At 49.5% G+C, this 12371-nt stretch overlaps 1 protein-coding gene across 1 annotated transcript in view; it reads left to right on the top strand.

Annotated features, from left to right (window-relative positions):
• Positions 1-321: 321 nt before the first annotated feature.
• LOC310777690 (uncharacterized protein) overlaps positions 322-12371 on the top strand; it is a gene marked incomplete at both ends in the record, with an annotated part of 143389 nt that continues 131339 nt past the window's right edge. Inside the window, 3 exons of the mRNA XM_083638068.1 lie at positions 322-366; positions 2543-3303; positions 7747-7813. Coding sequence (XP_083494194.1) covers positions 322-366; positions 2543-3303; positions 7747-7813 — 873 coding nt within the window. The remainder of the gene's footprint in view (positions 367-2542; positions 3304-7746; positions 7814-12371) is intronic.

The raw sequence follows: 12371 nt of genomic DNA, 5'->3' as shown, positions 1-12371 counted from the left end.
AATTAATCTCATCTCCAAATAAATGTGAGGTAGTCTAAAGAGAAAACCTGATGGGAAAAGTGGTCTGCTGTAGGCTATATGCCTAAATAGAGTGCCTAAACCCTAACCCTGAAGACTAGCACATGCTTCCTCCGATACAGCTGCTTCTTCTCACCTGACAGCGAGGCATTTCACCGGCAGGACGTAGCGATTGGGAGGATCACGCTATTCCCCCCAGTTCCCCTCCCCCTCACCAGGTGCCCCGACCGACCGACCGGAGGAGGAGGCACTAGTGCAGTGACCAGGAACACATACTCTTAATCTGTTTTACCATCCGCAGACATGGCCAATTGTGCCTGTAGGGACACCACCCAAACTAAGATGGAGGTAACATGTGGGCTCGAACCTGAGACCCTCGTGTTGGTAGAGAAACTGCTGCGGCTGTTTTGATTTATGTTTGTACTTCATACCACGATGTGTGGTCACATGATGTGTGGTCTAGAGCAGTGGTTCTCAAATGGGGGTCCGCCTGGCACTTTGCCAGGGGGTCCGCGAAAAGTTTTCAGGTAAAAAAATAATAATAATAATTAAAAAAAATAACAAATTGTGATATTGTAAGTCGCTTTGGACAAAACAAAAGCGTCTGCTAAATGACGTAATGTAAATGTAATGTAATTAAAAAAAAAAAAAATAGTTCAACGAAAATAGTTTATGCTTTAAATCTAAAATGGTTCATGGATTACATTCTAATAACAAGCCTATCAAATTAAAAGTCAAGCACGTTACCGTGGAAACAATTAAGCTTAGCCCAAAATCACAAATCAGAATGAGGGGGTCCCCAGTATATTTTCTATCTTGTAAGGGGTCCTTGGCTGAAAAACATTTGAGAACCTCTGCTCTAGAGTCAATGAAAAAAGTCTGCTCATCTAATCTGAGAATCTGATATGCAATAAAGCAGTTCTAGATCAGACAAAAGAAAGGAAAGTGCTGCTCTTATGTAAACGCAGCCTGGGTTATTATCAGCTCGCTGAGTGGGTGACTGTCTCAGCGGGGCACTCCCCTCTGCATGCTTCACTGAACCGCATCCAGCCACACCGGGTGACATAACCCCACCCAGCCTCCACCCACATCACCCGGTGACCCCACCCAGCCTCCACAGAACCGTTCTGTCACAGAACCAGCCTCAGGCGCAGATCAAACCACTCACCTTATGTGTGAGATATATTTACCCTGAAGCAGAAAACACTTGTGAGATTAGGGTAATTGGTGTAATTATGCAGTAGCCTAGCATGTATTGTTGTAGCACAGAGTGTGAATGATGGTCACCAAACACGTTTTTTCTTTGGTCACAAGAGAAGCGGCCAGAAGGTTTTCATCGGATTTGGCCAAGAGATCCACTTGATGTCCTCTTGTCCAAAACGCCTTTCAGTAGCATGGCACGATCAAACCCCCGAACACATAGTGTTCTATTGTGAGCGTGTAACTCGCGTTGTGTTGACATTGACAATGCCCTGGGAATCGAACTCGGAACCTCCAGCATGGGCAACCCAATTGCCAGAATAAAATGTCTGCATTATACATTTCTGGAATCCATAGAAATGTAAAATATGAACATTTCTGAACCGAAATACGTCACGTATGACGTGTCTAAAACGTGGCATTTGACATCTACAATTCCAGTCAACAGCAATGCATTTGAAAATCTGGCTGCCTTTCTAAAAGTAACAACACAACGTGCCTCAGTCAGGAAGCTCTCTCTGTGAGACAGGAAGCTCTCTCTGTGAGACAGGAAGCTCTCTCTCTGTGAGACAGGAAGCTCTCTCTGTGAGACAGGAAGCTCTCTCTGTGAGACAGGAAGCTCTCTCTGTGAGACAGGAAGCTCTCTCTGTGAGTCAGGAAGCTCTCTCTCTGTGAGACAGGAAGCTCTCTCTGTGAGACAGGAAGCTCTCTCTGTGAGACAGGAAGCTCTCTCTGTGAGACAGGAAGCTCTCTCTGTGAGACAGGAAGCTCTCTCTCTGTGAGACAGGAAGCTCTCTCTTGTGGCGACTGGGAGGCAGAGCTGTAGTGTCTGTCGCTAGAGCGTCTCTTGAGGTTTACTGCTCACTGCATAGCGCCACCCACTGGCCACCGTTACAAGAGTTCTGTGACAGATCAGGTAGACTTGTTCTCTGTAAAGTCCTTTGAGTCAAGCTTGTTTAAAGGGCTGTTTGCTTTACTTGATCTCGAGATCCTATTAGTCACTGCTTTGTGTGTGTGTGTGCGTGCGTGTGTGTGTGCGCGCGTGTGTGTGTGTGTGTGTGTATGTGTGTGTGTGTGTGTGTGTGACCTGCAGTATAGGTGTGTTCCACATCCAGCTACTACTGTATACAGAGAGGAATGTGAGGTGTGGTGCCAGTGTTGCCCAACAGCTCTGCTCTGCACTTTAACACCGTTAGCAACCAGACAAAGGCTATCTGTCCACCTGTAGCCTGCCCACAAAGGCTCTGTGTCCACCTGCAGCCTGCCCACAAAGGCTCTGTGTCCACCTGCAGCCTGCCCACAAAGGCTCTGTGTCCACCTGTAGCCTGCCCACAAAGGCTATCTGTCCACCTGCAGCCTGCCCACAAAGGCTCTGTGTCCACCTGCAGCCTGCCCACAAAGGCTCTGTGTCCACCTGCAGCCTGCCCACAAAGGCTCTGTGTCCACCTGCAGCCTGCCCACAAAGGCTCTGTGTCCACCTGCAGCCTGCCCACAAAGGCTCTGTGTCCACCTGCAGCCTGCCCACAAAGGCTCTGTGTCCACCTGCAGCCTGCCCACAAAGGCTATCTGTCCACCTGCAGCCTGCCCACAAAGGCTCTGTGTCCACCTGCAGCCTGCCCACAAAGGCTCTGTGTCCACCTGCAGCCTGCACACAAAGGCTCTGTGTCCACCTGCAGCCTGCCCACAAAGGCTCTGTGTCCACCTGCAGCCTGCCCACAAAGGCTATCTGTCCACCTGCAGCCTGCCCACAAAGGCTCTGTGTCCACCTGAAGCCTGCCCACAAAGGCTCTGTGTCCACCTGCAGCCTGCCCACAAAGGCTATCTGTCCACCTGCAGCCTGCCCACAAAGGCTCTGTGTCCACCTGCAGCCTGCCCACAAAGGCTCTGTGTCCACCTGAAGCCTGCCCACAAAGGCTCTGTGTCCACCTGCAGCCTGCCCACAAAGGCTCTGTGTCCACCTGCAGCCTGCCCACAAAGGCTCTGTGTCCACCTGCAGCCTGCCAAAGGCTCTGTGTCCACCTGCAGCCTGCCCACAAAGGCTCTGTGTCCACCTGCAGCCTGCCGACAAAGGCTCTGTGTCCACCTGTAGCCTGCCCACAAAGGCTCTGTGTCCACCTGCAGTCTAGAAATGTATTTACAGAGAGTCCCTCGCAAGATGGGGAAAAAATATGTGTGGTAGCCAATGGTGAGTACGTCACTGCAACCCAACAGTGAAGAGGTGGAGGACCCTGTAGCGATGTAGCGTCCCCACCTTGCAAGCGAGAGTTATGTTTTAGAAACATCTTTTGCTTTTGTTTTGTTTCAAATGTATGATGCTATTGAACACATGGAAAAACAGACATGGAAAATGACTTACTTTTACTGAAGCCATGGAGGAAAACCCTCCATCCTCTCTGGTCTGGTGCCCTTCAGTCAATTTGTTGCCATGACAACCAACATATTTTATTCTGGTGAGTGGTTGCATTGCCGCTATCTAACGTGACAAAGGGGCATAGGTTTGTTAGCGGAAATGGATGGTTTTCGCCGTTCTCCTGAGTGGATTTGGATTTGACTGGACCCAACGCTGATTGGCTGAAGGAGTTGTCTGTCAAGGCAAGTACACCCGCCCAACTCCCGCCCACTACAAACACTGGTGAAAGCTGGAGGCCAGTCGGTCTGGTAGGAAATGAAACGTGAGGTCATGTGACCGGCTGCTTGCTAAGCCAAAGGCACACTGGATAAAGTATCTACAATATGATACGTTTTGATAAAACATCTGATTCTGTAAGAGAAATAATATATTACACAGACAGACAGACAGACAGACAGACACACTGGACTTCCGAAACTTTCCCTCTCTCCACTGTCTGTCAGTCTCAGCTCTCATTCAGTCAACTCCAGCCTGCTGTCAACATGCAGCCCTGCAGTTTCCCTCGTGGTTTATTGAAGGACAAGACTCACACCATACAACCAAACTGCAGCTCCTTTTCCAGAAGAGCCTGCAGTTTATTGACTTATTGACTCCAGATCAACTCGGACAGTCAGGAGGAGGAGGTCAGGACAACATGCCTCAAGGGAACACACATTCCTGGAATAGTTGCATTTGTGTGAGACTGGTGCATCATGGGATCTCCAAACATGCTGAGTGGGAATATAGGCATCCGATTCTGGTGAGAGAGGCGGGCCGGGGACGCGCCCGGTTCCAGAACCAAATGGATGCATCTGATATTAGTGGGGGTGCACTAGTAGCTACAGTGCAGGCAGGCAACAACAATGAAACATTGTATTTAATTACTGTTGAATACTGGCAAATAACACGTTTCATTACTTTACATTATTATTATTATTATTATTATTATTAGTAGTAGTAGTATTATTCATTACAATTATTAATAGTATCATAATCATAATATGTTATTTATTAAATTATTTAGGCATATCTATCTATCTATCTATCTATCTATCTATCTATACATTTGGGAATGTGCGCAAACTCTGTTTAGATTTTTGTGCTGGCCACAGCTATGCCGTTTTAGATGCGATCGGGCTGAAACTTTCAGGAGGTGTAAGAGCACAAGGGTGACCTGACAGAGCCAGATTTTTTAATTAGGTGATTACCCTAATTACCTATGTATCACTGATGACGTCATCAGTGATGTCATACATAGGCATTGTGACATCATGGTGACATCACTGATGATGTCATCAGTGACACACACACACACACACACACACACACACACACACACACACACACACGAGAGAGACTGAGGGAGAGAGAGGAGAGGGGGAGAGACACTGAATGAGAGGGAGAGGGAGAGAGAGAGAGGGGGGGGGGGACTGAGGGAGAGAGAGGGGGAGAGAGAGGGGGAGAGAGACAGTGAGGGAGAGAGAGAGGGAGACATTGCACACGCACCAATAGGCCTAGTTATTCAAATTTCAACTGAGGGTGCAAAATAATAAACTGAGGGTGCAATGCATGTTGAGAATGAATTGGGCCTGGGCAGAGAGAGCGAGAAACGGAGAGAAAGACTGATGAAAAGAGCAAAGGAAAGAGGGACTAGGAGTCTAGGACAGACAGACAGAAAGACAGACAGAGAAGGAAGAGAAAGGGGAAAGAGAGATAATTGAATTGAGACCATGAGAGAGAGAGAGAGAGAGAGAGAGAGAGAGAGAGAGAGAGAGCGCGGGGAAAAGAGAGGGAGAGACACAGACGGAGAAAGGAGGGAGGAGGCAGAGACGGGGGAGGGGGGTCAGCGTGATTCTCTTCAAACTTACTCCTGATTGGATTGTCGCCAAGGAATGTGAACTGAATATTCCCCCATCTCCTTCTTTTTAAACGGATGATTTCAAGCTCCCATCCCATTGTTTAATAACGGACTGTTTAATATGCACAGAGACAGACAGACAGACAGACAGACAGACAGACAGACAGACAGACAGACAGACAGACAGACAGACAGACAGACACACAGGGGAGAGCGACCACATATAGGCGTGCGTCAGTGACGCGCCTGCGCTCTGTTTTTTTTGACGCACAGGTCGAGATACATCTAACTGCAGACCCGCAGAGCCAGCTGGCTACGCCTCTTGACACGGTCTGGCTACGCCTCTTGGCACGGTCTGGCTACGCCTCTTGACACGGTCCAACAACGCATTAAGAGTTCGTGTGTGTCAGTTCTGCCCAGGCTAAGAGCCCCTATCTCGGGTACCATAGACCCAGGCAGGTCCCCTTACCTCCACACTGCCTCTGCCCAGGCTAAGAGCCCCTATCTCGGGTACCATAGACCCAGGCAGGTCCCCTTACCTCCACACTGCCTCTGCCCAGGCTAAGAGCCCCTATCTCGGGTACCACAGACCCAGGCAGGTCCCCTTACCTCCACACTGCCTCTGCCCAGGCTAAGAGCCCCTATCTCGGGTACCAGACACCCAGGCCAGCCCCCTACCTCCACACTGCCTCTGCCCAGGCTAAGAGCCCCTATCTCGGGTACCATAGACCCAGGCAGGTCCCCTTACCTCCACACTGCCTCTGCCCAGGCTAAGAGCCCCTATCTCGGGTACCATAGACCCAGGCAGGTCCCCTTACCTCCACACTGCCTCTGCCCAGGCTAAGAGCCCCTATCTCGGGTACCACAGACCCAGGCAGGTCCCCTTACCTCCACACTGCCTCTGCCCAGGCTAAGAGCCCCTATCTCGGGTACCAGACACCCAGGCCAGCCCCCTACCTCCACACTGCCTCTGCCCAGGCTAAGAGCCCCTATCTCGGGTACCATAGACCCAGGCAGGTCCCCTTACCTCCACACTGCCTCTGCCCAGGCTAAGAGCCCCTATCTCGGGTACCACAGACCCAGGCAGGTCCCCTTACCTCCACACTGCCTCTGCCCAGGCTAAGAGCCCCTATCTCGGGTACCAGACACCCAGGCCAGCCCCCTACCTCCACACTGCCTCTGCCCAGGCTAAGAGCCCCTCTCCCGGGTACCACAGACCCAGGCAGGTCCCCTATCACCACCCATCCACTACCCAGGCCTGGAGCCCCTCTCCTGGGCACCAGAGACCCAGGCAGGTCCCCTATCACCACCCATCCCCTACCCAGGCCTGGGGCCCCTCTGTCAGCCACCAGACACCCAGGCAAGTCCCCTATCACCACCCATCCACTACCCAGGCCTGGAGCCCCTCTCCTGGGCACCAGAGACCCAGGCAGGTCCCCCTCCACTACCCGCCCTGCCCCTCACCTTGCCCGGGTACCACACCTCCGGCAGAGACCCCCCACCTCCAGGACCTTGCGCACCAGGGGGTCCTGTGCCCCCCACTCTTATAACGCAATATCCACTCCAACAAGGGGATTATTCCTGAGAATAATTTTAATATTGATTGTAATTCTTGCCATTTTTGTAATACAGAGATAGAGACAACAGATAATTTATGTTTTTCACTGGATTAGCTACTAGCTTTTGGTCTAATTTGAATTTATGGATTAAATATAGCATTGATGCACTACCACCATTTATACTTGAAACTGTCAAATTTTGAATATTCATTGAAGGTAAAAAAAAATAATTTTTAATGAACAATGTAATTATTTTGACCAAATATTTTATACAGAAATGTAAATACTGTATAGCAAAACTCTACTCTGTCTACAACCTTTAAAAAGGATTTAGAAACATTTTCCAAATCCATAAAATATACATATGAAAAACAAAATGTGTTGGGTGAGTTGAAAACGAGCCTAACTACGCTCAGTGTGGAAGATAGAAAGCATAATTGTTCTTGTAATTCTTTAAATCAAGAGAAAAATAACGAGTATTTTATTTTGTGTGGAAGATAGAAAGCAACGAGTATTTTATTTTGAAGGGTGATGTGTATACCAGACCGTGTCAAGAGGCGTAGCCAGACCGTGTCAAGAGTGTCAAGAGGCGTAGCCAGCTGGCTCTGCGGGCTCTGCGGCGCTGCAATTATATGATGTTGCACAGGTCTGGCGCGCAGCAGGTGCACCTCGCCCCGCCCACAAGTCAAACTCCTGACCTGTCTGTCAATCTGTCTCTCCAGTCTCACAGTAGCTACTGAGAGAGAGAGAGCAGCGGGCAGACAGGCAGGCAGCGGAGGACTGCGACAGGTAAGACGAGCTCACACATTCACCGAGACAGCGCTCTGCTTTCTCAACTAGTCTCCTCTCTCCTCTGCGTCGCCAAACTTTTCTTCTCTCTGCTGTGTTGTGCTGTGTTGTGCTGTGCTGTGTTGTGTTGTCGGCGGTTGTCGGTTTCAATGTCAACGTTGTGCTGCTTTCAGTCACTCCAGCATAACACTCCAGTGCAAACACGTCTTTAGCCAGCTGACTGTGTAAGCACTACTTACAGTAGGATGACTGAGGGTGAGGGAGAATATGATAAGGTGCTAATACTGTAGCCTAAGTGGTTTTTAATACCTAATAATGAACCAAAAACACTCGCCTACTAAAGTGTTACCCCACTTTTAAATGGCCCCGCAGCAGCAATATCACATTTTTTTATATTGTAAAGGCACAGGCGAGGCTGGTTTCGAACCCGCGGTCTCCAACTTACTTACAAGCCCAACACATTAGCCCTCCAACCACAGGGACAATCCCCCTTGGCCAAGGACCGACGTGCTCGCTTTATCCACCCAGACCCAGGATCGCTACAGTATCATAGAATTAAAAAACGGCTTAAATTGTGATGAAGCCGCTGCAATATAACAATAGAGCATCACAAACACACTATAAGTCCAAGATGACAACAATATATGACACAAGAGAGACACACATACAAATATTGTGTGTTTGTCTGTGTCAGACTTTGAAAGCCCTGCCACAGGATAGAAGATACAGTAGCAATGTGATCAGATTCACTAAGGTCATCATACAAACATTATCGGGTACCGCAATAGAATTGACTACCTTTACTGTCATTGTAACATGTACCACGAAATTCAGCGTGCAGTACCAAGCTACATAGGAGAAATGAAAATATATAGTTAAAAAGCGATATCCCACAACATACCCGTTAATAAAGATAAAAGATAATGGAATAAAACAAGATAATAAAATAAAATGAGCATTAAAAAGGGGCAGCATATTTCATTTCATTCATATCGTGTGTGTGCAAAGTCCTACAGTCTAGGCTACTGTAAGACTTTAAAGGGCATAGCAGTCAGTAAACAGTTCTGTAACAGCACGCCACGGTTAAGTGCCAATGTCAGTGCAGTGCAGGTCGGGGGCAGGTAGTCTGGCAGGTCGGGGGCAGGTAGTCTGGCAGGTCGGGGGCAGGTAGTCTGCAGGTCGGGGGCAGGTAGTCTGCAGGTCGGGGGCAGGTAGTCTGCAGGTCAGGGGCAGGTAGTCTGGCAGGTCAGGGGCAGGTAGTCTGGCAGGTCGGGGGCAGGTAGTCTGCAGGTCGGGGGCAGGTAGTCTGGCAGGTCGGGGGCAGGTAGTCTGCAGGTCAGGGGCAGGTAGTCTGGCAGGTCGGGGGCAGGTAGTCTGCAGGTCGGGGGCAGGTAGTCTGGCAGGTCGGGGGCAGGTAGTCTGCAGGTCGGGGGCAGGTAGTCTGCAGGTCGGGGGCAGGTAGTCTGCAGGTCGGGGGCAGGTAGTCTGCAGGTCGGGGGCAGGTAGTCTGCAGGTCAGGGGCAGGTAGTCTGGCAGGTCGGGGGCAGGTAGTCTGCAGGTCGGGGGCAGGTAGTCTGGCAGGTCAGGGGCAGGTAGTCTGGCAGGTCGGGGGCAGGTAGTCTGCAGGTCGGGGGCAGGTAGTCTGCAGGTCGGGGGCAGGTAGTCTGCAGGTCAGGGGCAGGTAGTCTGGCAGGTCGGGGGCAGGTAGTCTGCAGGTCGGGGGCAGGTAGTCTGGCAGGTCAGGGGCAGGTAGTCTGGCAGGTCGGGGGCAGGTAGTCTGCAGGTCGGGGGCAGGTAGTCTGGCAGGTCGGGGGCAGGTAGTCTGCAGGTCGGGGGCAGGTAGTCTGCAGGTCGGGGGCAGGTAGTCTGGCAGGTCAGGGGCAGGTAGTCTGCAGGTCGGGGGCAGGTAGTCTGCAGGTCGGGGGCAGGTAGTCTGGCAGGTCGGGGGCAGGTAGTCTGCAGGTCGGGGGCAGGTAGTCTGCAGGTCGGGGGCAGGTAGTCTGGCAGTATGGGCACTGATGCACCTGTACCGTACCGCCGTCCAGAGGGCAGGAGACTGAACATGGGTGAGCGTGGTCTCTGCACACCCTGGTGGTGAGCGTGGTCTCTGCACACCCTGGTGGTGAGCGTGGTCTCTGCACACCCTGGTGGCTCTACGGAGGCACACTATTGTCCATGACAGGAATATTGTAGGACATTCAAAAATAAATGCCATAAAGTGGAAGTAAAGCGGATGTAACCAATACCATGAATGATGCTTCCATTCCATTTGGGCGTTCCAGTGGCCCGCGGAGGCCCTCCTTAATGTTATTGCTTATGCCGGCTTTACTTCCCGCCTTACCACCTCAAAACGGTTGCTGTGAAAAAGGGCCTATATATATACACAGTATAACAGAGAGATATGGTGGTTTTTGTGTTATTATGCTTATTTGTAGTAGCTCTCCTCTTGCTGTTACTTTTGAGTAACAGGACATCCATTAGCAGACGTGTTTATACAGTTGCGTTGTGCCCCAGATCTGCTCAGGATCAAACTCAATCTGTTTCACAACAAAGCGGAGTATTAGACATTCGTCACAGTGGTGAAATGCTGTATTTCATATTTCACAATGGCTGTGAACTCTGCACCGCACTGTACTGCGATAAGACAGCTGGGAGGTTCCAGGGAAGGGCTTTATCTGTATTCAGGGTGGAGGGCCTGCAGGAATATTAGTTAATGACAACAATAACAATCCATTGCACTACCATGTTTATATATGCTTTTGGCATTGGTGGCTCCAGTGGGAATTGAACCCCTAACCCTGGCAGCGCTACTGCCTTGCTCAGGGTTAGGGGTTCAGCTATCTTGAACCCCTAACCCTGGCAGCGCTACTGCCTTGCTCAGGGTTAGGGGTTCAGCTATCTTGAACTTCTAACCCTGGCAGCACTACTGCCTTGCTCAGGGTTAGGGGTTCAGCTATCTTGAACTTCTAACCCTGGCAGCGCTACTGCCTTGCTCAGGGTTAGGGGTTGTTCAGCTATCTTGAACTTCTAACCCTGGCAGCGCTACTGCCTTGCTCAGGGTTAGGGGTTCAGCTATCTTGAACCCCTAACCCTGGCAGCGCTACTGCCTTGCTCAGGGTTAGGGGTTGTTCAGCTATCTTGAACTTCTAACCCTGGCAGCGCTACTGCCTTGCTCAGGGTTAGGGGTTCAGCTATCTTGAACCCCTAACCCTGGCAGCGCTACTGCCTTGCTCAGGGTTAGGGGTTCAGCTATCTTGAACTTCTAACCCTGGCAGTGCTACAACAACTGTAGTGCCTTGCTGTAGAGAATTGAACCCCTAACCCTGGCAGCGCTAGTGCCTTGCTGTAGAGAATCGAACCCCTAACCGTCAAAACAGTCAAAACAGTAACAAACAGATGTAGCTGAAATATAATGGACAGATTTCTGCCAATATGTTTTGCATTTGTTAACCATAAGTGTCACACGCTGCCTTCATGTGCTGCTGGGAAAGTCCCACATCCGGGAACTCGGCTGCTAAACTTCGCTGCGTCCACAAAACCACATGTTGCTGTTTTGTGGTCAAGTCAAAGCAGGTGGAGGACAAATGAGAAACAAACAAAGCGTCATGGAGCCTGCATGTTTGGAAGCTTACACTTCAGCCAGTGTCTTCCAGTTTGTTACTTGTCTTTCTTTTTTTTTCTTTTTTTTTACATCTTTCTCTTGCAACAAATGGTCGTGCAGCACCTGTCTTCACCACATGGTATTGCAGGGACCCACTGAGGTTTGTGTTGAACCTGCAGCACCCTCCCTTCCTCTCATGCTTAGTTGAGTTCATTACTAGACGGGGACAGTCACAGTGCATTCATAACATAATTGCCAGAATTCGCCAAAAAGGCACATTTTCATCTGTAGTCTCAGGCAGGCAATAGTTGCACCGAGGTTAAGAATAAAAACACTGAGAATACAATCTACGATAAAAACTGTGACAACTATGCAGACATAATAGTGAGGATGCACTACATAGAGACAAGAAAGACCGTTCTAATGACACACAGAATCAACAGCATGACAACAATCAACAAATAGCCTAACAACACACACACGTTAGGAACACTCTGCCGATTTTAAACCAGCTTTGTATCATTACAAAATCAGTGGTATATCCAGGCATTCATTTAATTGGACAGTTATTGAGAGTTGATATGAGTTAATTTGTGGACCAGTGATGTCACTTGTGCATGAATGACATCACTGGTCCACAACTTAACTCAATTCTCTATAGAGCACCGCAGGAATGAGTCCTGGAAGTAGCGCTTGGGTTCGTCAGAGGAAAAGTGAATGGGCTTTTACAATGGGAATTTCACTTAAATGCATAGAATAAGGTCTGTTGTCAAAAAAAAGTTTATGGGAGCACGTATTTGCATCCAGCAGGATCATTTTCACAAACGTGAATCACTTTTATGACTTTTGAAATGTTTTTTTGTAAATCATTTTTTTTACGCAATTTTTAGAAAATGCTTCAAAAGGCATAACAGTGATTAACGTTCGTGAAGATTTTCCTGCTGAACCCATGAATTC

Source organism: Poromitra crassiceps, assembly GCF_964638095.1.
Source record: "Poromitra crassiceps genome assembly, chromosome: 6".
Classification (NCBI taxonomy): domain Eukaryota; kingdom Metazoa; phylum Chordata; class Actinopteri; order Beryciformes; family Melamphaidae; genus Poromitra; species Poromitra crassiceps.
The sequence above is the reverse complement of the archived record's forward strand: the minus strand, read 5'-3'. Positions and strand labels throughout refer to the sequence as shown.